The sequence below is a fragment of the Artibeus jamaicensis genome, unplaced genomic scaffold (assembly GCF_021234435.1).
Source record: "Artibeus jamaicensis isolate MK-2021 breed Jamaican fruit bat unplaced genomic scaffold, CSHL_Jam_final scaffold_847, whole genome shotgun sequence".
Taxonomy (NCBI): domain Eukaryota; kingdom Metazoa; phylum Chordata; class Mammalia; order Chiroptera; family Phyllostomidae; genus Artibeus; species Artibeus jamaicensis.
In genome coordinates this window covers 16587785-16615104 of record NW_026522057.1, presented here as the reverse complement: position 1 = coordinate 16615104, position 27320 = coordinate 16587785, and the positions used below count along the sequence as shown (strand labels likewise).

The 27320-nt window shown below is 41.8% G+C and overlaps 1 protein-coding gene across 1 annotated transcript in view; it reads left to right on the top strand.

Annotated features, from left to right (window-relative positions):
* The first annotated feature begins 1529 nt into the window (after nt 1-1529).
* The window catches only part of CLIC4 (chloride intracellular channel 4), a 58825-nt gene continuing 33034 nt past the window's right edge, over nt 1530-27320 (top strand). Inside the window, exon 1 of the mRNA XM_037135962.2 lies at nt 1530-1695. Coding sequence (XP_036991857.1) covers nt 1624-1695 — 72 coding nt within the window. The 5' untranslated portion in view covers nt 1530-1623. The remainder of the gene's footprint in view (nt 1696-27320) is intronic.

Here is a 27320-nt window from a genome sequence, read left to right as displayed (position 1 = left end):
GGACGACAGAAGGCCAGTGCAGCGATAACAGCCATCACTGACTGAACAAGACTCAAGGACCAGTAATTGTCCTTGCCTTAGGAGTAATGAAACTGAGGCTTAGGGGTGTGGGTTTAGGGACCTTGAAGTTTCAGGACAGTCTGACTCCAGAGCATGTCGTGATTCTAATCTCCTGAGTCGCTGCCTCTTTATCAGAGTCCCTACAAGAATATGTGAGCAACTTGCTTTGATCTGGAAGAGGAGGGATTTGTAGGTTTCACTGTATTTTATGCATACATTTAATTTGTTCAGACATGAAATCATCTGTGAAACTTATTGCTATACACTAAAGATGTGGAGACAAACTATATTTGGCAGTTCTGGGACCCATCATCCAACCTAACCAGGGAAGTGGGGGAGGAGTAGCTAGCTGTGAGTCAAATATTACAGAATCAGAAGTGGGAACAAGTAACTATCTCCAGAAGGAACGACATTTGCCCAGTCATTCAACAGCAGCAAACCTTGATTGGGTGCCACCGACTGGCTCAAAGCATCACAGCCCCTGTCCTCAGTGCAATTTTTCTGGTTAGAGGATCGCTACATTAAAATTGTCCTGGTGCTTGTTAAGATGTGAACGTTTCCCTTCTCTGGAGGAGAATCAGAGAACTGGATAACGCAGATATGGGAGTAGCACTCAGGCGCTGATGCACACTCAAGATTGCCAGGTGACTGGAGGGAAGAAATCAGTCCAGGCAGGAGGGAAAAGCATGGACAATAAATAGTTTGGGCGTCCTTAGCGGCCTGCAGACGCTGGGGTTGCAGTTCAAGACTAAGTTCTGAGAGGAGGGGGATCCTGTTCCTACTTTTATCATCCGGGGCTCGGAACACAGGCCTCCTAAGTATTTGGGATGTATTCCCCTGGCAACTGAAGTGTTCATCAGATTCACCTGGGTGCTAGGCCGGCTCCCAAAGGAGGAGTGATGAGAGAGTCAAAGGGAAAAACGAAGACCTCAGATGAGGAAATATGTTTCTAAGGGGATGAAAACTTTCCAAAAAGTTGACCTGGAAAAAGCAGCCTCATCTAACAGAGTTGGGGAAGTGGCCGCTTCAGGAAAAAGCAAATGAATCGTGAGGCTACAGCTGGGGAGAACCTACTTGTCTCCCCAGGCAGGCTGAAGGTGTGAGGTCATGGGGCGCAACGCCAGCAGCAGCTGCCCGGCCGCGCCCCAGCTGCCGCGGGAGGCGGTGTCAGGCTCTGGCCTGCGGGGGATCTTCCTCCCTCCCCCTCAGGGGGAGTGGCTCAAGGTCCTACCCTCTGCCAGCGCGTAGGCCACGCCCCGAGCCTGATCACGCCCCCTCAGCAGCCTCTAGGCGCCGGGGCGGTGGTCTACTCTCCCGCCCGAGGCCACGCCCCCCAAGGTCCGGCGGTCCCATTTCCTCTGGAGAGTTGAGACTCCGGGTCTTGCCCCGCCCCCATCGAGGCCCCGCCCCTGGGTCCCGCCCGGTGACTTGAAGCAGCTCGGGCTGGGGCAGCCCCAGAGTCGCGCTCCTGGGAGGCGCAGCGCGGTTGGAGGCCACTCCAGAGAACCCCGGGAGCAGAAGCAGCAGCCGCTACCAGTGTCCGCGGAGTCCACCAAGCCGGCCATGGCGTTGTCGATGCCGCTGAACGGACTGAAGGAGGAAGACAAAGATCCCATCATTGAGCTCTTCGTTAAGGTGAGAGCGCTCGCACCCCGTCCCGCTCAGCTGCACCCCCAACTGCCGGCCGGCTGCCGGGGGCGGCGTCCCTGGGCGTGGGACGCTCATCAACCCTCGCGCCCCTGCAGCGCCCCCGCGCGGCGCCCAGCATCGGGGGATGAGGAAAGCGCTGCTCTCGGACCCGTGGCCCATTGTCTCCCGGCCACCCGCGCCTTCGCCGCCGAGGTTGCCCCAGGGAGCCTGGGTGGGACCGGGACCGCCGAAAGCTAGCACTCCGGGGCTGTCGTCACTGCCTTCAGCCGCGCGGGCTCCGGCGGACGCTAGACGGTGGCCCCGCGTCCCTGTGGGACCAGCTGCCCCCCCTGGGGCCTCGGAGTTCCTGTCACCACACCACGCCGGGCGCCCGACGCCCCCCCCCCCCATCCCACTCCTCAGCCCTCGGATTCCACCCCCAGCCAGGGAGCCGAACCCTCGAACCAGTGGGGACATGAACTGAACTTTGGACGCTTTCTGAAAGAGCATTTTTCTCCCCGCTGGTATGAAACCGTAACTTTAATTGTCCATGCAGTCTTAATTTCTTTTTTTCAAAAGAGCAGACATTCCTGGGCTTCCGGAAAAGCCCGAGATTCCCAGCTTGGTTTTCCTGCGTTAGGTATTTTAACCACCATCTGGTTTTCTTGTTTCTCAAACGCGGAATGTTTTGTATGATGCAACATTTTGGCTGCTCCCCTCCGTGTTGCTGCCTCGGGAAGGTTGTGTCCGCTCTTTTGTTTTGAAAGAAAAGATGGTGAGGGAGGGAAAGAAATTCATAACTTGTTTGGGCTTTCGAGGGTTGATCCCCCCCCTCCGGTCTGTTCAATTGTTATATTCTGTAACTACCTTGTGTGCTTACAAATACTATCCCTGCCCCTTTCTCTCGGTTTTTTTTTTTCTTTAATATTTTTCACTGGAGCAAAGGAAGGAGTAGAAGAACATGTGGGTCCAGCTGCCTCCCTCAAACCTTTAAAATCCTCTAGATTCTTTGAGTCACCTACTTCAGCAGACTGATTCAGAGCTAACTTTCTGAAGAGAAAGTTAACAGAAATCCAGAACAATTTTGTTTCATTTTCCCCCGAATTCTTAATGCAGGACCCTTTTAAGGAGGGAAAGACATTGAAGGGGGTGTTTGAGATAGGGAGAGAAGAACTGATCCGCAAGGGCTCGAAACAGTGTCAGTTTTAGGGTTTTCTTTAGGTTATCAGTTTTAGAGACGCTTTGGTCTAGGTAACTGAAACAGCAGATAGTTCTAGAAACCCCAGAATATCTTAAAAGAGTCTCAGTTACTTTGGGTGGCAGACAGTGCTCCGAGGTGCAGAGAATGTAGGGAGGAAGCTGAAATAAGAGAAAGGGTGGAAGGCAGTCTGGAGAAGGGCAATGGGTGGGTCAGAGATAAGTGTTAAAATTTTTTTACTGAGCTAGGCACTGGAGGGGATTTCCATAAACTCAGAAACAGTGTCTCTACTAAAAACAAACAAAAAACATGATTCTTAGTGGTGAAACTTTAGAAGTAGCATTACATTTAGGATCTGATAAGGAGACTATCAGTAATGCTTGCTTTTCAGTATGGTGCTGGAGGTCCTAGCCAATACAATAGGACAAGAAAAAAAACGAAGTAGTTGAATTAGAGAGTAAGAGATCAGTGCTTAATGCCCTGCTTATTGTTAATTTAACCCATAAATTAGAAGGAGAGGGTCATGGTGGTGCATTTGTTTCCCCCACGTGAGTCACTTGAATACCCCTTACCAGTTTTCCATATTTGCCGTATATCAGTATTATTGTTTACTAAATACAACTCATTTCTTGAAAACCATAGCTTAGCCTTAAGTAATAATGCCTGTGAAAGTATGGATTAGATGTGGTTCTTTTAAGTATAATGGCCAAAAAATATTTGTGAACCAGCTAAAAGCATCCTGTTTACCAGTAGTTGTAAGCCTTTCTCACCGCGGTGGTGGCAGAGAACCAGGACTCGAGTCATGGTGCTTTGCTTGCTGGCTTGGTTGCCTTGGGCATGTTGCTTTCCTCCCGGAGACTGACTTTCCTTGTTTGTGAAGCAAGAGGTGAAATGTTTTTGCTTGTCCTGTGATTCAGCATAGGCAAAACTTTGTGCTGATGTAAACCAGTATTGTTGTTTCAAAGGGAAATAAGGGGGAGGGGTGGGGGGACAGATACATTGTGATAAAGAGTATTTTTCATTTCTTCTCAAAACCTATATGCAGGAAATGCAAATGGGGGAAATACCCTCATCAGTGTAGTTATTTTGAAAGCAATGAGGGGGCAGAGGCCATGGCTGTCCAGTGTTGTATTTTAAACAGTGTTAATTATTCTGCCAAAAGGTTTCTGTAGCAGAAAACTATTATCTACACTTAAAGCATATGAGTGAAAAGTATATTGAGCCTATCTGCTTAGGTAGCTTTAAATTTAGGAGAAATAGGCTAGGACCCCCGCCCAGCCACCCAATGTGACCAGACTCAAAGCTGCATTGCCTTTTTTTAGGAGTATTGTTTTGGAATTATTTGCTGGTGAGTCTGGTGACTCCCCATTACCAGTGCGTATAATAGCAGCTGTCTGGTTAAGGATAGGGACCTTCAAAACAGTAAAGAGGTTCACAAAGGCTGTCACATTCAACAGTGAGAGTGCTCACTTCCTACACCCTGAGCGACCTGATAGGTGTATATTTTGATAATGGCCAGCCCCAGTTGGGAACCACCAACCAGTGAGGTAAAGTTCAGTCCCATAATAGCCTGGGTTTCTAATCCTATTTGTTCACTTACTAATCATGTTTCCAGACAGTTTGTTTAAACCCTCCTGTGCCTTATCTGCACAACTGGGATATTAATAGACCAACCTCATGGGATTAAATTGGTTAATGTATGTGACATAGAACAGTGACTGGTATACAGGGAGCAAGTGCATGCTAATTGTGTGTCATTTTGTTTGTACATATTTAGATGCAGAAACCCCTGCTAGTCAGTAAGAAATTGGGGTGGTGGTTATAAAAACAAAACAAAACAAAACAAACATGGGCACAGTGGCTTAACACGTAAGAATAGCTGTTTCTTTTGAGATGTTTGGCAGGGTTTCTAATGTGCTTGCACCCTGGAGCCAGACTGCCTGGCTTAGACCTGGCTTCCAGTCGTGTTGAGGAGATTTCCTAAGTTCTTGGTGCCTTATTTTCCTGACCTCTAGTATCAGGATAGTAAGAGTAACAATTCCATAGGGTTGCTGAGGGGGCTCACTGGTAATCTGTGTGTATTCATTGGAGTAGTCTAAGCTGCTGCAATAAATAATTCATGCCAAACAGTGTCTCTAATAAGGTAAAAGTTAATTTTTTTCTTGCCTAGCAGTCCCGTTAGGGTGTCCTAGATGTTGGGGTGGCTTTCCTCCTGAGAGTCGTATAGGGATTAAAGCTCTTCCCAGCTTGTTTTCCACCTACCCCAGAGCATTGTCCTTTGAGGAGTCAGAGCTGGTGGCCGAGAGGTCCTGGCCCAGCCAGCAGGAAGTGGAGAGTATGGAGGAGGCATATTTCTCTTTAGGGCCCCGGCCCAGAAGTTCTGTCTGTCACTTTCTTTCCTACTTCACTGGGGAGAACTTAATTGCATGGTTTCATCTTAACTGCAAGGAATGCCAGAAAATATGACCCAGTCATATATACCACCCTGTGTAAAGCTTTAGAAATAGCGCTTAGCATACAGTAAACACCCATAGTTGTTATTGATAGTATATTATTCTTAAATGGCTTCATTAATTCTGTAAAACCTTGACATTACATAAAAGATGTATGTGAGATTTCCCCCTGCAGATTCCTAACCCAAGAGTTAAGAACTGTTTTCCCAAAAAAGTAAATGGTGACATTCTGATTGTCAAGCATAATTCATATAAACAAAGTATAGAAGAGAGGTTTGGGCTAGATGATCATTAAAGTCACGTCCGTCTGATCACCTGTGACTTCTGCTGACATGAACTAAGTGCCTAATACTGAGTTAAGTACTATGGGAGGCATAAGAAATGATTAAACATTTCCTATCTTTTGGCATATACATTTTATTGGAAAGAAAACCAAACATACAGGGGTGTCTAACCTGTAGCCCCAGGGGCCGCATGCAACCCAGGTCGGCTGTGAATGTGTCCCAACACAAAGTTATAAATTCACTTAAAAGATTATGAGGTTCTTTTTGTGATTACATGTCACAATGTGTTTAATGTGTGGCCTAAGACAACTCTTCTTCCAATGTGGTGCAGAGGTGCCAAAGGCTGAACAGCCCTTTCATGGTGCCTGCTTAAGGACTCAAGTGTGGATTACATTAAGTTGGGTTAGGAGATGGGGAAAGATGAACTTGGCCTTGGAAAAGCCAGTGTAGGAAGTGTTGGGAATAACAACGAATGGGAATGTTAGTTGCGACACCATTTGTAGACTCTTTATGCAGGAAGCAATAGGTAGATTGCTACCTAGATAATTTTGATAGAAGAAGGAACTAGGAATGATTCAAATCCACAGTGCCAGGAAGACGAGTCATTTAAAAGTTGAGGATGAGACTTTTAAGACCGAATTTAAGTTTTTGCTACTACATACAGTTTTCCTAGCCTTACTTGTCCTCACAACAGTTCTCTATCTTATGGGTTGCTGTCTATTCAGTAGCTTCCCAGTGGATTTGGGAAGGTGTGAATGGATCATACAAGCGGGCAAACTCTCAGCTGCTCTGCCAGGAGAAAGTGGGAGTTCTCCATGTGCTGCTTCAAGGGCAGGCTTCAGCTTCCTCTTTTTAAACACAGACAAGTGAAATAAATTTTCTATGGGAAATGATGCTGAGAACTTTATTCTCATGACTGAACAAAAACGAACTCAACATCAATATAGTGTTACCTTGGATGTAATTGGCTTGTCATTCATTTGAGGTTTTCCATGGGGAAAATTCAGGAGATAGAAATGAATGTGAGAAATGAGAGATTAATGGGAACTCTGTTTTTGCCAAGTTTCATTTGAACTGTTACCAAAGATTTACCAATGCTACTGTTAACAAAGGCCAAGGTGATCATTTTGATTAGATGTAAAAATCTGAGAGAAAGGGCCCCACACTGGAAAGGAAGAAACAAAATTAAAAAAAAAAAATAGGAGACCTCTGGGTCAAGGGGGCTGAACACATGAGAAAACCAGGACACGGTATGAATAGCAGTTGAAAAGAGGCGATGCGGAGGACCCGGCCGGGTGGTCAGCGGAAGTCACATTCGGTTTGGAAGGGTGTTGACTGAGATCCTGAGGTGCCTGGAAGCCAGTGAAAGGACGATGAGCCAGACTCGCCTCTTTCCTGTTTCTTTAGAGCTTTGGAGCCTCACCGGTGCCTCCTGAATAAGGAATTAGTGAGTCCATAAACGGGAAGTGTGTCAGGCAGGATGGCAAGTGTGATTAAGACAGGAATTAAGATTTTGTTGGGTTGGCCTCTTTTAGAGGCCGTTGTAGAGAATGGAAAAGGAGTTTCTGAAGGAAAGTGACATTAAGTCATGGTTACAAACCAGTCGGGTATGATTTAACAGAAATAAATTTAATTTGGGACATCTCTTGGTGAATTTTCTTGGAGCTTTTAATCCGCTTGTCCTTTACTGAGTCTTGGCTTTTATCCCTTAGTGCTCAGTCCCAAGTATTGGTACTGGGAATATCAAGTAGCCCTATGTGGTTTGTTTTCTTCCTCTAGTTAAAATATAAGCCCAGGAAACTTTAGTAGTCTAACTTTATGAAAATATCGTAATGTAGGTAAATAAGACTGTTGATGCTTATGCCAAAGATGGACTAGGAGCGTCTTACATTTTAATGGTAATGTTTTGAAGAAGTAACAGTATTAGAGCCAGGGCCAGGGCCATCATGCATGTATTTTGTTTCATAGATTTTTTCTTTTTGCTTTTGTGGAAGCTGAATACAGAGTGATTGTGAGCAAGGGGTATAACAGGTCCCCCCCCCTTTTTTTGTAATAAAATGATTACTTCTAACTTTATATGGACAATAATTTCCTCTTATGAAAAGGATTTAGTTTTCATAATAGAATTGTAAAAATGTCAAGCAACTGTAATAATTTGCGTACTGAAATTTACCACCAGGCTGCGTAGTTATTTATTGGAATGTGTGAGAGAAGACAAAAAGAATCTGAACAAACATTAGAGAATACAATACCGAACAACCATTTGTTGGAAGCTGAGGTGATTATGAACGTTTAAATGTATGTGAGTTCTATGCACGTTTTCCTCTAACAACGAGCTGCTTTATTTTGGGCATGGAAACCAGGTGGTAGATGGCTGACCAGGGCGAGCGTCCCTTAAACACTAAAGACAACCCAGTCAGTCTGTTGTGCTGCTTAGGAACATGGGAGCGTGGTAGCTGCGAGACCAGACTCCCTTGACTGATCACGAGAAAAGGGTGGTCAATTAAATGAAATTTTGGCTTTGAATGTACACATGCCCAGGACTGAACTGAAAAGTTTCCAGACAAAAACTTATGAAGACTGTGAAGTTCTATGTTACTTGATGTTCTAGGTTATAGCATATTTTATTGAACACAGGAATTTAAAATTTTGGTTTAGCTCTGGCTGGTGTGGCTCAGTGGATTGAACACCGGCCTACAAACTGAAAGGTTGGCAGTTCAATTCCCAGTCAGAGCACAGGCCTGGGTTACAAGCCAGGTCCCCAGCTGTGGACGTGCAAGAGGCAACTGATCAGTGTAGCTCTGTACATTGATGTTTCTCTCCCTGTTTTTCTCCCTCCCTTCCCCTCTATCTAGAGATAAATAAGTAAAATCTTTAAAATTTTGGTGTAAAAATTAGGGCTTGTTCAGTTTTCATTAAATCATGTAAAATTGTTGATAATTGTTATTAACATAGACTTCATTTACATTTTGTAATTGTCGGCAGGAGCCTTGATTGCAAATATGCTTTTTAAAAAAATGGCTTCTTTGCTTTGGCTGGTGTTGCTGAATTGGTTGGAGTGTCATGCAGTACACAGGTGCACTGAAGGTCAAGGTTTGATTCCTGGTCTGGGCACAAACCCAGACTGCGGGTTAGATCCCTGGTTGGGGTGCACAGGAAAAGGTAACCAGCTGATGTTTCTCTCTCCTTCCCTCCCTCCTCCCCTGCACCCCCAAAAGCAGTAAGAAATGTTCTCAGGGGAGGCTAAAAACAAACAAAAAAGAACAATGACTCAGTATAAGTAGTAACTAACCTTAGTCTGTTTTAGTTCAAAGGCTGGCCCTAAATTTGAAATATAATTTAATTTCTTTTTTGTTTCCTAAGATATTCATTGGTATGCATTATATTAATTTTTTTCCTTTCAATTATAAAAGCTACACGTTTACTGTACAACTTAGAAAACACAGAAAAGCACAAATAAAATCACTCACAAACCTTTCTTCTAGAAGTGGCCACTGCTACTATTTTGTTGTGTCCTCATCTTGTTTATAAACTTGCTCGAATTATTGAACAGAGATTATATATAATATTTCAATGTTCTTCATAACAGCAGAATACTAGGATGAATGAAAAATGCACTCCAAGTGCAGTCTAACACATAACATGTATTGAGTGGGTTTAAAGAAAATTTGCTTGATTTAGTTTTTATCACAGAAACTCAGATTGTATCTGGATTTATCTTCCTAAATAGCATTAAAGGAGCATTTACCCAGTTTGATCTTTGCTGGAGGAAAGCAAGCTATTTTATGTTGTGACATCTGTCAACACTTGGGATTGTTCTTATTATAGGTATTGATTAAATGGTTTGAAGGTACACCCTCCCTTTGTGCTATGTTCTGAAAATCCAAATTATTTTTTAGTATTAATTTTCCCCCTCAATATCTATGTAGTAGTTGGAAGATATAAGAACAGTTGATTGCAGTATGGGGATCATAATGGAAGCAAACATTAATTGAATACTTTCTGGGCAAACTAAATAAGATAATTAATTGACTTAGAAATGAATAAAGTGTTGACATTGTATACTAACAGCTGAAGGGTAGTTTGTGTTGCTGAATCTACTAAGTATGGTTTATTATCAGTTTAAAGAAACTTTATCTTTCCCTTAATAGTTATATGTCATGTTCTATCATTTTTATCTATCTAAAATAAAATGAATACTTCGGGACTCAAATTTTAAATGGATCCCACTTGCTCTAGTTGTTTATTGAATTAGATACAAGCTTATTTATCTGGCAAAGCCTTTCACATTAGGATCCCGATCTGTGTTTCCAGTCTTATCTCCCACTAGCTAGCCTTAGTCTAGCTGCTTTGGTCTCGAATATGCCATGTACTTCTCTGCCTTCCTGGAATAATTTTGGTGGTGTTTCCTTTATTTGAAATACTTCATCCACCTCTCCCCGCAAGTCCAATTCCTGCCTGCTAGAATAGTATGTGTTCTTCTTTCACGCAGTTGTTTAACAACGGTGAGACGCTCTTCTAGTGGCTTGAGTATGTAAGTGAACCTTGTGGCATTCATATTCAATTGTGGGAGACAAACAAACGTATGTCTGAAAGTGATTCATGCTGTGAGGAAACATGAAGTAGGATAAAGAGTATGGAGAATGATAGGGGCGCTGTTTTCTATTTAACAGGACATTTATATAGGAAATTAGGAGGCTGTGTAGGAGGCTATTCAGTAATCCACGTATGAGGTGATGGTGGCTTGGATAAGGTGAGAGAAGTAGTCAGATTCTGGATGTGTTCTGAAGATGGAGATGTATTTCCTGATGGATTGGATGTGGACCGTGAGAGAAAAGAGTCAAAGGTGATTCCAAGATTTTTGTTCTGAACAACTAGAATGATGAATTTCATTAACTCAGATGGGAAGGTTGGGAAGAACTAGTTCTGATGGGGAAGAGATCCAGAGCTTAGTTTTTGACATATTAAATTAGAATATATGTATATATTTTAAGTTTTTATTTATTTAATTCTTTTAGAGAGATGGGAAGGGAGGGAGAAAGAGAGGGAGAGAAACACCAATCGGTTGCCTCTTGCACACGCCCCAGCAGGGGACCTGTCCTGCAACCCAGCCATGTGCCCTGACTGGACTCGAACCAGGGACCTTCGCTTTGTGGGATGACGCCTAACCAACTGAGCCACACCAGTGAGGGCAAAATGATAATATATTAAGAACTCATGGAACCTATTGTTTATGGGAGAAGCTTACATTAAATACACAAAGACAGTATATAATTACATTAAAGACAAGAATAGGTCATCCTGAGAAAGAATGACAGGAAACTCGATTACAATGGAAGCTCAGTGGGGACTTCTGAGGAACGACGTGAAGGATGAATCGTATTACGGGAATGAGGGCTTGAGCATCCCAGGCTGGAGGAATTGGCATATGTAAAGGCTGCTGGTAAATCCAACCAATTGAGAGTGTGCCTGGAATAGAGGGAACATGCCAGGTGTAGAGTGAGAAATGGATGAGCTTCTTCATGGAGATTCTTGTATCATGTGAAATTTTTTCTCAGTATAAAGAGCATTTCTTCAACAGGCTTTAAGCAAAGAAGTGGCATGATCTGATTTGCATTTTAAGGCGAGCAGTCTGGCCACTCTGGAAAATGAGTTGAAGAGAGGCAAGAGTGGAAGCAGGGAGACTAGTTGGAGGCCATTGCAATCAAGAAAGATGATAGTGGCCAGGATTAGGGTGATGATGGGAGAAGAGAATGGACGTTTTGAAGGTGCAGTCACTGGGAAGATATTAAAGGAGTTGCGTGTGAGAAATGATGTAGGTGCCTAATTAGAATCACTGGTTGAAACAGGTATCTTTTGTTGATACGGAGGGGGAACAGACAGTGTTCAGTTTTTGACTTGAGTTTGCGATGACCGAAATGTCACATGGAGATGTCTACTAGAAAGCTGGATACACAGATCTGATGCTCAGAAAGAAGTCTAGGCAGGGTAGGGAAATTTGGGATTTGAGACATAGTATTTAAGGTATGTGAGAGCATTCTGTGGATGAGTGAAGAGTAGGGAAAATGCCTGGGACCAAATTCTGAGGGCACGTGAACCCTTAGGTGTTGGGTAATGGAGGAGAACAAGAGGTATTGCAATAGAGCAGTAATTCGAAGGCGAAAACTAGGAGAGTGAAGTACCCAGGAAGCTAGGGGAAGGTTTTAGGAAGGAAGGAATGACCAGCTGTGTCAAGTTAGATGAGTAGCTATTTGATTTATCAGCCTGGAGGCCACTGGTAACCTTACTAGCAACAGCTTTGGTGGAATGGTGCTGGGGAAGCCGTAGCAGAGCGGCTGGAAGAGTGAACAGGAGGGAAGAGTAGACTCACTGTGTAAAGCCAGCTGTAATGGGAAACTTGGCTAATCCGAAGAGACAGGTTGGTAGCTGGAGGGGGATCCATGTTAAGGGAAAGCATTTGAAAATTATATATATATATATATATATATATATATATATATATGCCATTCGAGCTATAATGTTGGAAGGAACACTAGACATCATGATGTTAGAGGGGAAAATATTTCCCACGAATCATCATAACACAGACTTGGAGGTCTGGTTGGTGTATATTTAGAATTGTTGCTCGTTCCCACTGACTTGTATTTTTGTTGCCTTTTCCAATTGCAGGAGTATTTCATACTAAATCGACATAACACATACTTAACTGAAATAACGGAAACATTTATGAGGTGCTCGCTATGTGCCAGACACTGTGTTAAGTGTATTACTTGTATTAATTCATTTCATTGTTCTTTAGTAAAATATTTGCTGAAGGAGTACACAGAAGCTTTTTTTTTTCCCCTTGCGTAGGGTTGATTCCAGAGGAGGCTGGTGGGAAAAGAAGAAATAAAGCATCATATGATTTTGTAAGAGCAAATGCTTATTAAATTCATAGAAATAGTCATACAAGAAGCCTGAGAAATAGGCTGAGAATGTAATGCAAGTCATTGGGTTCAGCTCACATGTGCTGTTTTGGTTTAGTGTCTCAAAGTGACTCTGTTTTGGCCCTGGCCCGGTGGCTCAGGTGGTTGGAGCATCGTTGTGTACACCGAAAAAAGGCTTTGGCTTCCATCCCCGGTCCAGGCACATACCTAGGCTGCAGGTTCGGGCTCCAGCTGGGATGATAATTTAAAAAAATGACTCTTAGATTGAAGTGAACAGATTTATCCCCCCCGCCCCCGCCCCGCTGCAAAATAAAAAGGATTGAAGGGAGAGTTCCTGACTGTGGATGTGGCCCGGAGTATGTGCCTTGACAGCCACTGGGATGAAGAGTTGCAGTCCTTGTCCTGAAGATGCAGCAGGGATGCCTGTGCCAGATGACAGTGCTGCCTTGGTACTGCTTGTAAAAAGGTTCTTTGTGTTCTTCGTAATATTTGTGGTCCAATATTGCAAAGTCAGAACCAGGGAGCAGTTCTGACTCGAAGAATTATTTGTATTCCCCATGTAAGGCACTAGTCTACTTCAGTGTTGAAGATGGTTAGAATTACTATTTCACATAGGCAGTTGAGTTGTCATTTGGAAATTGTCATGTTGTCATAGTAACGACAGTGTAGTGACAGCATTTCAACACTGTAGTGACAGTGTTTCAATTCTGGTTCTGCCCTTTCACTAGTTGCCTCAATGTCTCCACTGGGGTAATAAATAGTATCTACCTCTTAGACTTTTGTAAAGATTAAAAGAGTCCATATAAGAAAACTTCTTAGCATTTGATACATAGTAAGCTTTGTTTTCTTCTTATTCCTTGGGCCTGTTGGAATTCTGAGTTAAGACTGTATTGGCTCATGGTTACCTTATATATTCAATATATATGGTTTTAATCTGCCAGGCTGTCCCTAGGCTGGGGAACTTTCTATTCTTTATCAGAAGAGCAGGTTTAGTGCAAAAAAAGCCCCAGAGTAGACTTGAGTTTGTTCCTGAGTTAACTCCAGTGACCCACGGGCCCGTTGGCGCCGACCAGGATGACCAGCCAGGTTGGACTCTGCCGTCTCTGACCGGCTGCCGCAGCAGCGCTCTCTGTGCTTGCAGCTCAAGTTGAGGGTTCATTGTTAGGGGGGATGTTTTTCCTGTTTCTCTTTTCTTTCCAACTCTTCTCCCTCACCCTTCTCAGCCTTTTTTATGAAAGAACCAAAGAAGTAAAGACTGATCTGTGGCATATAGGATCTAGTGGTTTTGTAGAAGTTCTTTTGAATTGTGGGTAATCCATATTTATTTCACGCAGCTCACTGTGCTGCTGCGACATTCACTGTTCCTTGATTTTTATGATATTCACTTATAAAGTTGAACTGGTGACGTATTCACTGGCATTTCTTTAGGGGAAACGCAGGAGAGATTAGGTTCTCTGTTTAATTTGTGGCAGAAGAAAGTGTAGGTTTATAGGTTTTATGCTTGGTAATTTTTGAGGGGTAAGGGAGAAAGAGTTGAAGTTTCCTAGTTCCTAATTTATTTCTAGACCCTAAGATTCAAAACCCTTTTTCCACCTTATCCCACAATGGGATGATGATAAAACTTCAGAAATGTAGCGTGGCTGTAATTGATAGATAATGTAAGGATCAGAAAGTGACTTTAGTATCCTTTATTTTATAATAATATCACAAGCCTCTTTAAACCTTTTATTCCTGTGTCAGAGTACACCGACACTTAAAAATGAACAGTACCTTTTTGCTTTTCTGTGCAAGTCAGAATAATAGCCATAGGTAATGGATAGTATTGTGGTCCAGGCACCAGACATAGGTGCCCAGCCCTGTGCTTGTCGGCTAGTTTAATCCGCACAGGAACTCTGAGGGAGGCGCTGTCGATGCTATTTCACGCGGGAGGCTCGCAGAGGCCACTGCCTGCGTGTGGTCGCAGGGCTGGGGAGAAGCAGTGTTGGGATTTGTACCAGGGTCTTTGTGATCTGGAGCCGACTCTTAACCACTAAGAGTTTTTAAGTTTGTTTATATTCCTTCTTTCTACTTGAAACTTGAATTTTTACCCACCAGAGTTTTGTTTTTACTATTTGTTCTCTTCAGTCACCCGGAAAAATGAAAAAAAGACCAAAAACTAAAAGTCCGGAGACTGTTTAAATATATTTCTAAACCACCAGTGAGTCTAGGTGGTTTGTCAGATGAGTGGTTGCTTTCAGTTCTTTTGGTTAAATTTGAAAGGAAACCGTAACATTTCCATTACCTCACCTATGTGCATTTTTGGGTCCTGGTTAATTAGTATTTTATAAACTATTTTAAAGGGGTTATTTATAAACTTGTTAGCGAGACTTGACCATCACCTACTTGATTTAGAATTATTTTCCCAATTTGGAAGTGTTAAAGTGGTCCAAGTTTAAAAAAAATAATGTACTAAGATGTTAATATTTTTCTGAGTGTGTGTGTTTAACCTCCTCCTTCAGAGGGGCCTTCACTAAGCTTTGCATTGTTGATAGAAAAAAAGCAAGGAAGTTTCTTTTTGTGGACAGAGGAAATGGCTGTTAGTTCGGGCCTTTACCCATATTAGGTATAAACTAAATATAGATCTGTAATCCAGGAGTGACGTCACAGCTATGAAGTTGCTTAAGCAGAGTTGGTGAGATCAGCCAGTGCTTTGGGGTCTGGGTTTTTTGTTTTTTTCTTCTTCGTGTTTTTTTTTTTTTTAACTTTTGGCTCACTTAAAAAATTATGAAGCTGTTTAGTCCTGCGATCTGCCTTCCTTTGTCCCTTAAAAAACCCCAAACCATTTACAAGGATTCTTTCTTTAAAACACACAAATTAAAAAAAAGGGGGGGGACTTCTGGCCAAGATGGAGGGGTAAGTAGATACACTTTGCCTTCTTGTACAACCAAAAGAAGGACAACAAATTTAAAAACAAAAAACAACCAGAACTGCCAAAAAATCGAACTCTATGGAAGTCTGACAACCAAGGAGTTAAAGAAGAGACATTCATCCAGACCAGCAGGAGGGGCGGAGACAGGCAGCTGGGGCAGAGAGGATGCGTGGGAAGGCAGTGGCTGGCAGATCGGGTGGTGCGGATAAACTGGGAGAAACAACTTGGGAGCCGTGCAACCCGGAGTTCCAGTGCAAGGAAATAAAGCCTTAAAACCTTTGATGGTGACGGTAGTGGGAGAAATTCCCAGCCTCACAGGAGAGTTCATTGAAGACACCCATAGGGTCCTAGAACATACACAAACCTACTTACCTGGCAATCAGCACCAGAAGGGCCTAACTTTCTTGTGGCTGGTGGGGGAAGTGACTGACAGCAGGCGGAAAACTGAGCAAGCAGCACTGGTCCCTCTTGGCCTCTCCCCTACATACAGCGCCACACAGTGCTGTGGGTTGCCCCTCCCTGGCAGATACCTAAGGCTCCTTTCCTTACTAATAGGTGCACCAAGACAAAGAAATATGGCCCAAATGAAAGAACAGATCAAGGCTCCAAAAATAGAACTAAGCCATGAAGGGGTAGCCAACCTATCAGATGCAGAGTTCAAAATACTAGTAATCAGGATGCTCACAGAAATGGTTGAGTATGGTTACAAAATAGAGGAAGAAGTGAAGGCTATGCAAAGCGAAATAAAGGAAAGTGTACAGGGAGCCAACAGTGGCAAGAAGGAAACTGGGGCTCAAATCAACAATTTGGACCACAAGGAAGAAATAAACAACTAGAACAGAATGAAGAAACAAGAATTCAAAAATGTGAGGAGAGGCTTAGGAACCTCCAGGACAACTTTAAATGTTCCAACATCTGAATCATACAGGTGCCAGAAGGAGAAGAGGAAGAGCAAGAAATGGAAAACTTAGTTGAAAAAATAGTGAAGAACTTCCCTAATCTGGCAAAGGAAATAGACTTCCAGGAAGTCCAGAAGCTCAAAGAAGTTGAACCCCACACACCAAGGCACATCATAATTACATTTCCCAAGATTAAAGATAAGGAGAGAATCTTTAGAGCAACAAGAGAAAAGGAAGTAGTTACCTGCAAAGGAGTTCCCATAAGCCTGTCAGCTGATTTCTCTAAAGAAACCTTGCAGGCAAGAAGGGAATGGAAGTATTCCAAGTCTGTGAATAGAAGCATGTAGAGAATATTGTCTCTTTCTGGTGTTGTGTTCTATATTTTTTCACAGTAAAATGACAGAGAAAAAATACTATTCAGTTATTGAACTGAAGACATGTAATTTGGGTTTTTTGACCAGCTACTTACTAGATATATTGGTCTAAACTTAATAACAGATTGGTTTAGAGGTCTAGAATCTTCAATTTATATAACTGGAAGACCAGGTTCAAGTTGTTCTCATCTGAAAAATGGGTGTGTTTCTTAGAAGTGATGTCCAGTCTAGTCCAGATTTATTTTATGTACTAAAGTAGCTTTAGTCTTGGTTGTCTTAGGCCCAGGCAGAAAGTTGAGACCTGAGATTTCAAAGTCAGATCTAGGTAATTAAATTCTCATAATTAGAAGCAGTTTAATAGACAGCAAATATAAACAGAGTTAATAAAAATTCTCAGTAATAAGGGGGGCAATTTGCTAGGAAAATGGAAACTATTCAAGAGTGAATTCTTTGACTAAAAAATACAGTTTTCAAATGAACCACCTTAAAGATAAAGAGGGAAGGTTTTGTTATGTCTAAGAGAAAACAGATACAGAACTATTCTCAGTGAAAATTTGCTTTTATCATATTTAAGGCACACGTGCATTGAAATGGTAAGCAGAGCCCTGGCCTGTGTGGCCCAGTTGGTTGGGACTCAGGGTAACTGGAAGGTTGCAGTTTGATCCCTGGTCCAGGCATGTCAGGTCTCCTGTCCAGGCGCTATGGGGAGGCGACCACTCGATGCTTCTCTCTGGCACCTGTGCTTTTCTTTCTCCTTTCTCTCTCCCTTCCTCTCTCCTGTCTCTGAAAGCAAGGGGAAAAAAAGTCTTTGGGTAAGGATTAAAAAAAGAAATGGTAAGCAAAAATCTCAATAAGCAAGGTATCTTGTACTATTCAGATATCTGAAGTTGATTTTAGGTCAGCCAAGAAGAGAGACAAGAGTTCTGAATGTTCACTTTTCATGGTTGCAATATGTTGCTGAGTATATAATTTTAAAAGAAACTTATTTGGCAGTATATTTTAACAAAAATTTTAAACATGGACAGTTCAAAATAAAATACCACAGAAAGGTTCATTCTTTCATGTTTGAGTGCTAGTATTTTATATTAAAATATTCTATGGCATTTTTACGGCTGCAGTGTTTTGTTCATTGTTAATCATTATTAATCCATTGTTCCTAGTCATTTAAAGGTCCAGTATGAAGACATACTCTAATGTATATATTTATAGCCAATTTTTTGTATGTAATCATATCATGTAATTCTGTTTTTAAAGTCCCTCACATATCTTATTTATCCTTTGCATTCTTTATTTTCTTTTGTTTACCCAAAGTATAATCTCGTTAAAAACAAAAACAAAAAAAAACCTTGCTGGAGAACTTAGATTTTTTTACAAAGGGAATAATTGGATTTCTGACTCTACTGCTGAACTCTTGTCATTTCTAGGTTTGGGACTTGTTTATGAAGAGAGATAACCTTTAGCTACTAAAGTTAGGCAGCTGCCATAGCACGACTAGGGAAGAAGTGTATTTTTTGAACACTTCATTGTTTTCTTTCACTCCCAGGACTCTTTCTGAGCCTGGTCTATACTAGTGCATATATATTTTTAAACTGCCCTTAGAGAAAGTGGGCTGCTGGATTTTGACTTGCTTAAGAATTTTATCCAACCCTAGTGTGTTCGGCTTCAGATGATAAACAAGGGAAGGCTGGCAATTAGTGAGTTTATCTCTGCTTAGAAGATGTTAAAAGACTGAGGCTTGGTGAAAACATTTGAGGTAACTGTTTTGTTGTTGTTGTTTTTTGTATGTGACCAACAGTGAGAATAACTAATCATAAAAGGCACATTTTTTCAATGATATAAGCATTTCTTAATATTGGGTTGGCCAAAATATTTGTTCGGTTTTCCCCATACAATGGCTTTAGTAGTGCTTAAGTTGTTTTTAACTTTGTTCAAAACAATTTTGTTAGATTCTATTGTGACAGCTGTCATTACAGTGTGCATTTAAAAAAAACTTACCAAAATTGGTGAATTCTTGTGCAGGCATTTTAATATTGAAGATGGAAGAAAATACACAACATTTTGGCATATTATGCTTTATTATTTCAAGAAAGGTAAAAATGCAATTGAAATGCAAAAAAAAAAAAGATTTGTACAGTGTATGGAGAAGATGCTGTGACTGATGAAATGTGTCAAAAGTGGTTTGTGAAGTTTCTTGGTACGGTTAACATTTTGGCCAAATGATTCTTTGCTGTGGGGCTGTTTCATGCATTGGAAGATGTTCAGCAGCGCCCCTGGCCTCCGCCCACTAGAAGCCAATAGCGGGAGGCAGTGAACATACTCAAAGTATCAAAGACAATAAAGTTATTGGTGAAAGTGAAAAATGTCTTTTGTTTTATAGAGAAAAACTAAATGGCCAAAAAAAGTTTTTGGCCAACGCAATATAATAAACATTACTAGTCTCCTATATTTCTAAAATTAATTATTAAATGTCAGACATTTAAATTCCACATAGTTTTATCTGAAATTGTCTTCATTTCCATTCTTCACTTCCATTCTTTAAAGATATTTTTGTTGGATACAAGATTTGGGGTGATTTTGTTTTTGGTTTTATTTCAGCACTTTAAAAATGTTGTTCCATATTTTCTGGCCTCTTGTATTTTTGATGAGAATTAAGCTGTCATTCAAATCATTTCTGTCTTCATATGTAGTATGTTGTCTTTTTTCCCTAGCTACTTTAAAGAAAGTTTTTATTTTTTCTTTGCTCTTCAGCATTTTAATGATAATAAACCTAGGTGTGACTTTATATTACTCCTATTTGATGTTCATGAAGCTTCTTGAATCTGTACATTTGTCTTAATTTGGGAAAAGTTTGGCCATTGTCTCTTGAAAATTTTTTTGCCTTATTCTCTTCCTCTCCTGACAAAATTTAACTCAGATCAAAGTATAGACCTTTTGACATTTTCCCACTAGTCTTTGAGGCTCTCTTGATGTTTTCACTTGTTTTTTGTTTTTCTAGTGTTCAGATTTGAGTACTTCTTGGATCTGTCTTCGCGTTCATAGATCCTTTTTCTCTTCTCTATTCTACTGTTTAGACCATTTAGTGATTTTCAGAAGTTTCAGATAGTGCATTTTTTTAGTTTTAAGATTTGCCTTTCATTCTTTTTGCGGGCCCTTTCTACTGAGATCTCCTGTCTTCCTTTATCATGAATGTATTTTCTCATTTTATATCCTTAAGCATGGTTTATAATAACTAACTTACAGTCCTTGTCTGCAGATGGCAGCGTCTGGATCAGTGTGGGATGTGTCTCTGATTATTTTCTCTCTTGAGAATGGTGATGTTTTTCTGTTTCTGCCTATGGGGAATAATTTTGGATTGTATTCTGGATATTGCAAATGTTGTGTTCTGCTCATCTCTGAGCAGTATTGGTTTTGTTTTTTTTAAATTCCTCTTTTTTCTTTTTTTAAAGAGAGAGTGGAAGGGAGGGAGAAAGAAACGGATAGAAACCTCGACAGAGACTGAACCCACAACCTAGGCATGTGCCCTAACCAGGAATCAAGCCTGGACCTTCCGCTTTGGAGGAGGAGGCCCAACCAACTGAGCCACACTGGTCAGGGCGTCTTTTTTTTTTCCTTTCCCTTTTTTTTTTTTTCCAAGCAGGTAGTTAACTCAGCTGAACTCAAACTGCAGATTTTAGGGCTCCCTCTCTTGGGCTCTTTTCTTTTTTTATGGTGTTCTGCCTTATTTCCCAGTGGTGATGGGGGCTCTGAACTCTGTCCTTTAGTTCTTCAAGCCCCAGCACCGTGAATTTCATTGGAGTTTTAGCTGCCCTGCATGGTGCAAGGTTGAAAGGTAAAAATTGGGGAAACTTGTCCACACTGTTTCCCTCTTCCAAGTGTCCACGCCCCTCCTGTATCTGCCTGCTTTTGTTCGTTTTCCAGTGTCAAGTGGCTTTTTTTTTTTGCCTGAAGTTGTCATTGGCCTGGGGCCGAGGGTTGATCCTATGGGATCTACTTGGTCATACGACAGGCCTCAAATTCGTTTTTTAGAAATTAACTTTATAATTATAGAATGGTTTTAGATTTATAGAAAAATTGCAAAAATAGTGCAGAGTTCTCAAATTGATTTAAAAATATTTCAAACAAATATTTCTGAAATATGTTAACAACTCTTTGACTTCTTAAATTGCTGATTTAACTGCCAATTAATGTGAGCGTTCATTCTGAATACAAATTTAGAAAGATAGCCATGGCCTGGGGAACTAGCGAGCCGTGTAAGCCTGTTTTTGCCTCTGCAGAGCGGCCTCAGCTGCTCTGCTTTTTGAACCTTGACCTCCCTTGTGTGTGCGCATGCACGGATGGGTGCGTGTGTGTGTTTGTGTGTTTTCTATTGTTTCCTTTGCTCTGTTGATGCAGCCCATTTCCTTTAATTTTCTATTGTAATCTGTCGTGATTTGCTAAGCCAGATAAGCAAACTCGTTCAAAGTTGTTTGAATCAGAATAAATAATGTCTGGGAGCTTGAGTGATGAGTCGGGTAGTCCGGTACATGCCCTTTTTGGCGCACGGTCTTGGTGACATTGGTTGTTCAGAGGCCTGTTCCTCTGTGTGCAGTTTGACAGGTGCCACCACCGGGTGTATGTGGCCGTTGAGTGCTTGAAAGTGTCCAGTTTGAAGTGAGATATACTGTAAGTATAAAATATACACCAGGTTTCAAAGATCTAGTGCAAGGAAAAGAATGTCCTTTTATAAAAGTCAGTGTCTAGTAGACACTCTTTGTTTATTGCATGTTGAAATGATAATATTTCGGATATACTGACTAAAATAAAATACTATTAAAATTAATCTGTTTCTTTTTACTTTTTAAAAAATAGGGCTACTAGAAAATTTGAAATAATGTTTGTGGATTACGCTGGAATGGTTGTGGTTCAGGCCATTTATTTTACTTGATGGGTGATGTCCATGAGAGAGAGATGGTGGTTGTACCATAGGAATCGTGAGACCAAGCCTTTGAGATCCAGCAGCTCCCTCTTACCTCGGTGCAGGAAACTGTACGAGTGGTTGATAGCTGGTCCTCCGAGTTCAGACTTCCCTTCTGCCACTCTTCAGCTGTGTGACATATGGCCAGATCCTTAGTGTGTCCCAATCCGTTTCCTTAGCTGTGAGGAAAGCAATACCCTAACTTCGTGTGGTTATTGAGGATTAATGTATATTAATAACTTTCATGTAGTACACACCAGGTGAGAAATAAACCGTTCAGTTAAACAGTAGCTGTTAACTTCTTTCCAGGCAATTTTGGTGACATTTTCGTTTCCTGTAGTAAACCTCCTCCCTTGTAGGTTTTACGGGGAATAGATTCAGGACTGATCCAACAGGAAAAGGTCATATGCCTTTGGCTACTTCTTTTTCTTGTCATTCAGTATTTTTAATTATGTGGCTTATAATTTGCTTGAAGAGCCTTGCTCCTATTATTTTGAGGCTGGGAGGAGTGACCGTAAACATCCAGCAGAACTTGTTTGTGTTACGGTTCAGGCTGCTGAGATGGCAAGTCTGGTCATTGTATACCCGACGCTTTGTTTCAACAAAGTGTTCTGGCTGAGACATTTCAGGTTTGATTTTAGTACAGATTAGAGCCACCGTTTTCATTTGCTTCAACATGTAGCAGAGCAGAAGTGTTCGACAGGGTCTGTCTTGGCTGTCATCGTCATTTCAGTTAGTAGTTTTTGACTACTTTGCATTCAGCATTTTTAAAAGCAATATGAAGGGAAAAGCAGCTCTCTTGTATTTAAGCAGTTTTCATGTTTTGGCAGTGACTAGGGACAAGAAGGTTATCATGTGTAAACATTTGGAATATTTTCTTTTAAATACATTTTCTTAAATCTGAAAAAGAAGACAAATAAGATGGTACAGAGGTGTACGAGGTTAATATTCCTGCCCCTGCCTCTCCCCAAATGTGTCCCGAAGTGTTAACAGTGCTGATTTTGGCTTGTAGCCTTTCACACCTGGGAAATAGTTTCAAGCCAAGGCTACACATGTTATTATCTCTTAAAGGATTTTCCTTTTATCTTCCAACAAAGGGCAGGCACACTCACCCCCATCTTGAGGCTTTCTTCTACCCAGTTGCTCAAATCAGATGCCTAAGAGTTACTTGATTTCTTTCTTTTCTTCACTTGCCACATCCAAGCCATCCACATTGGGATTATACTTTACAAATTTAATTTAATCTATGCATTAAAAAAAAAGATTTTATTTATTTATTTTTAGACAGAGGGGAATAGAGGAACAGAGAGAGGGAGAGAAACATCAGCGTGTGGTTGCCTCTCACATGCCCCCCATGAGGGACCTGACCCTCAATCCAGGCATGTGCTCCGACTGGGAACTGAACCAGTGACCCTTTGGTTCATAGGCCAGTGCTCAGTCCATTGAGCCACACCCACCAGGGCTGATCTAGGCATTTTTCATGTGCATTGCCTCTGCCTAATCCAGGCCACATTCCACTGGAACTTCTGCAGTAGGTCTCCCACCTTCCATTCTTCATCAGCTCCATGCCCCCAGCCTGTTTTCCCTGCGGTAGCAAGTGTTGTTTATTGTCTGAAAATAAAAATGGGATTTTACGTTCGTATGCCCCATGCACCAAAACCCCTTCAGTGGTATCCCATCACCTCGTTCTCTGCCCCCCTCTCCCCCCAGGCTCCATGAAGTCAGGAATTTGTTCTCTACTTGGCATATGATGCTCATTACTGAGCACTCACTAGTGCTGGGCAATATTTTAAGAGATTTTCATGATAACTCATTTGATGTAATGATAATATGATAATAGAGATTACTGAGAGGACAACAGAAGTTGTCCTATGAAGAGACTTTCTAGAAGTATGACATCCCAGTGAGACTACAGTCTAGCTCAGAATCAGATACAGTGCAGAGGCGTGAGTAGTGAAGGAATAACACTCGGTAACAGTGTGACACATCATGGGCAGGTCATGATCGGTGGCATAGGCTTGCCATTCCCTGGGGATCTGGAAGAGGTGCAGAATCCTGGGTCCCACTCCAGACCTACTAAATGAGGATCAGCATTCTAACAAGATCCTCTGATGGTTTTTGTTGACAGAGTTTGAGGAGCTGGAATCGAAGTTGAGAGAACAGATCATTGGTTTGGGCTGCAGGGATCTAGAAAGTTTACTTGGAGGTGAGCCTTGAGCTTAACTGAAGGACAGGCAGAGCAGCGGGCACTTCGGATGGAGGATATTGTGGTTTTAGTCATGTTAAGTGTGCAAATTCATGTTGCCATGTTGCACCAAATGAATGGAGGGGTGATGGTGTGGCGGTGCAGACCCTGAAGAACATGGCTGAGGAAGGCATCCTGGGACGGGCAGAGAGGGAACTTCTGCATGACCCATTTGTGAAGCCTGTCGTACATGTATACAGGCTTTTTAAAGAAAATGTAACTATTGGTTACATTAGGTTATTGATTCATAATTGGTCATCTGCTAAATGAAACAGAAGCAGATAACCTTTCAAACTACTGGGAGATGAGTTATCTCTTCCATTCAACAGATTTAACTCTGGATTGTTATGGGTGGGAGAATGCGCTTTAAAGTTATTACTAGCCCTGGCTGGTGTAGCTCAGTGGATTGAGCGCGGGCCTGCGAACCAGACAGTCGCGGTTCAATTCCCGGTCAGGGCACATGCCAGGGTTGCAGGCTGGTTCCCTGCAGGCCAGTTCCCAGCAGGGGACGCACGAAAGGCAACCATACATTGATGTTTCTCTCCCTCTCTCCTTCCCTTCCCCTCTAAAGATAAATAAAGAAAAAAATCTTAAAAAAAAAATTCGGTCCATCTTCAGTCTATGTTCTAAGAGAATTTACATAAAAAAAAGTTATTACTAAACCATGGCATTTGGCTAAAAAAAAAACTGACTAAATTGTGAATTTTAGCTATTTCATTCAACAGCACCCTAGTAACTGAATCTTGATGACTTTGGATTTTAATAGATTATTTGGGATAGGTAAATGCCTGAGTTTTGTGCATGAAGCATCTTTAAAGTTAAGTGACATTTACTAAACTCTTACCACGTACAGGAACTGTGTGTATACCCTAACTGATTTGATGCTCATAATAAGAGGTGCATAAGGTCAAGTTTCGCAGATGTGAACTAATTTACTGAAGATTATACAGCTGGTGAGTGGTGAAGTCAGATTCCAACCCAGGTTGGTCTGATCCTAAACCATGCTGTGTCCCGCATGCTCTGCAGGCCGTGTGGAAGGATAACAGCTTATTAAACAAACCTTTAGACTCTAGAGTTTTGTTCTAGCATGTGCGTAGCAAAAACCAAAGAAGTAGAGGATAGAAACCAGGTGACCGCCCATTTATCATGTTGTTTTGTTTTGTGACTTTTAGGCTAATCTAAATCAAAGCCAACTGTTCTGTGTAGGTAGACAGCTAATTTAGATAGACTCCACTTTAAAGGTGAGACCATAAAGTTTTTGAGTCCATTCTTTTGGCAACACTTTGTTTTATGCATTCCCTAGAAAATGTGTGAAGGGAAATGATGTAATGGTCAGGAGCCCATTCTAACCTTAAGAGGAAGCCTCTCTGCCCCCAGTCTTCATCACCCCCTCACTCCCAGCCCCCCACACAAAGAAATAGAAAGCAAGGAAGCTGAAGAAGCCCTTCTTCCTTGGGGCTTAAGATCTAACATTCTATGAACTGATTAAGCTAGGTTTTCTAAGTGAGCGGTTCCTTAACCTCTAATTAGTAAAACATTAAAGTATTTGTGGCGTCTGCTGCTGACCTGTTTTCTGCAACGGAGGAGTTAATCCGGCCATTTCTGATTAAATACTGGTATTAGGCAATTAAAAAATTACAACAGAGGCCCCGAGGGAGGGGGTGGGGAATGTGGAGTAGCGAGTGGAGACCCAGATAGCAGGTTACACGGAGCTCCCCCCTTTATAAGAATAGAACCCAGAGGAATGCTAACTCATCCTGTATCTGGAATTGGTGGTTACTTCCGTGTCATTGGGATCATTCAAGTTTTCGCTCTGATTATTTGGGTTTTTTGATTTTTAAAAAAACATCGTAGACATGTATATTTTTTGTAATACGAAGTCATAGTTTTAAAACTGTGTATCCTAAATGGAAATCTTGTCCAGCCTGTGTATACTGGTATTTGTAGTCTCTGTTTATGTTCTTCTGAGTCAGCCTTACTGAGACAGAAGTCACGGACCACACCATGAACCCACTTAAAGTGTCCAGTTCAGTGGCTTTCAGTCTGTTCACAGAGTTGCTCACCCATCACCACAGTCTAATTTTGGAACATTTTTACCATTCCACAAAGAAACCTGGTGCTCGTTAGCAGTTCCTCCTTAATGGTCTTCCCCCCTCCGCCCCACAAGCCCTAGGCAACCACTACTTTACTTTTTGTCTCTGTGGATTCGCTTTATTTGGACTTTTCATGTAAATAGAGTTGTGCATGGTGTCATCTTCTGTGATTGGTTCCTTTTATTTAGCATAATGTTGCAAAATTCACCCAAGTTATAGCATGTGTCAATACTTCATTGATTTTTACTGTCGAGTAATATTCCATTGTATGGATAGGCCACATCTTATACATTTTTTAATTTTGCTTTTTAAATTCAGTACTTCCGAGAGACCTGTGCGTTTGCAAAGGTGGTGCATTTTCTTGTTTTTTTGTTTTTCCCTCGTATGTCACAGATTGGGGGCTGTAGACACTGGCAACCGGAAACACCCACAGCCTCAGACAAACTCTGTCAAAAGTCTGCTCTCTAACCAAACAGCCAGGAAGGGGGCAGCCTAAGCAAATCAGGGCGCTTGTGGGCAGTAGCTGCTCCACCCCACACCCCACGGAAAAAAGAACACCGGCTCTCCCTGCACCCAGGCCAGCAAGGGCTAAATGGCTAGTCCGGACCTCCACCCAGGGGGTGGTCTCTCGGGTCCTTTACTGATAGGCATTGGGTGGTCTCCAGTGTTCCAATGTTAACCGGGCTTCCGTGTTCCTCCCTCTTACTTACCTTTGCGCATCTGTGTTTCTACAGAATAATTTACAGATGCGAAACTGTTAGGTTAATAGCATCCAAGGAAGCCTTCAAAACTGATTTAGACGGATTACATCAAAATATGGAAATATACAGGAAGCTTTCCATTTTCAGTGCACTGTTTCTCCGTTGTTCAGACTGGGTAATTTCCGTAGCTCGAGCTTCTAGTTCAGTAATTGTTTCCTCTGTCACCTCCATGTGGCCTTTGAGCCTGTCCTCTAAACTTCACATTTCATTTATTGTATTTTTCAGTTCTCAAATCTCCATCTGGTTCTTGTTTACGTCTTCTCTTTCTTTGCTGAGGTTTTCCATTTTTTCATTTGTTTCAAGCTGTTCAAAATTGTTCATTGAAGGTTTTTTTCTTTTTTTAATCACACCTGCTTTAAAATCTTTGATAATTCTAACATCTTTGTTATTTTCTCCCCCCCCCCCCATTCTCACCTAAGGACATTCTTTTCATTGCTTTAGGAAAAGAGGAAGGAGGGGGGTGGAGAGAGAAGCACCAGTATGAGAGAGAAACATCAATCGGTTGCTCTCTCGTAGCCCTCCACCCCCCACCCCCC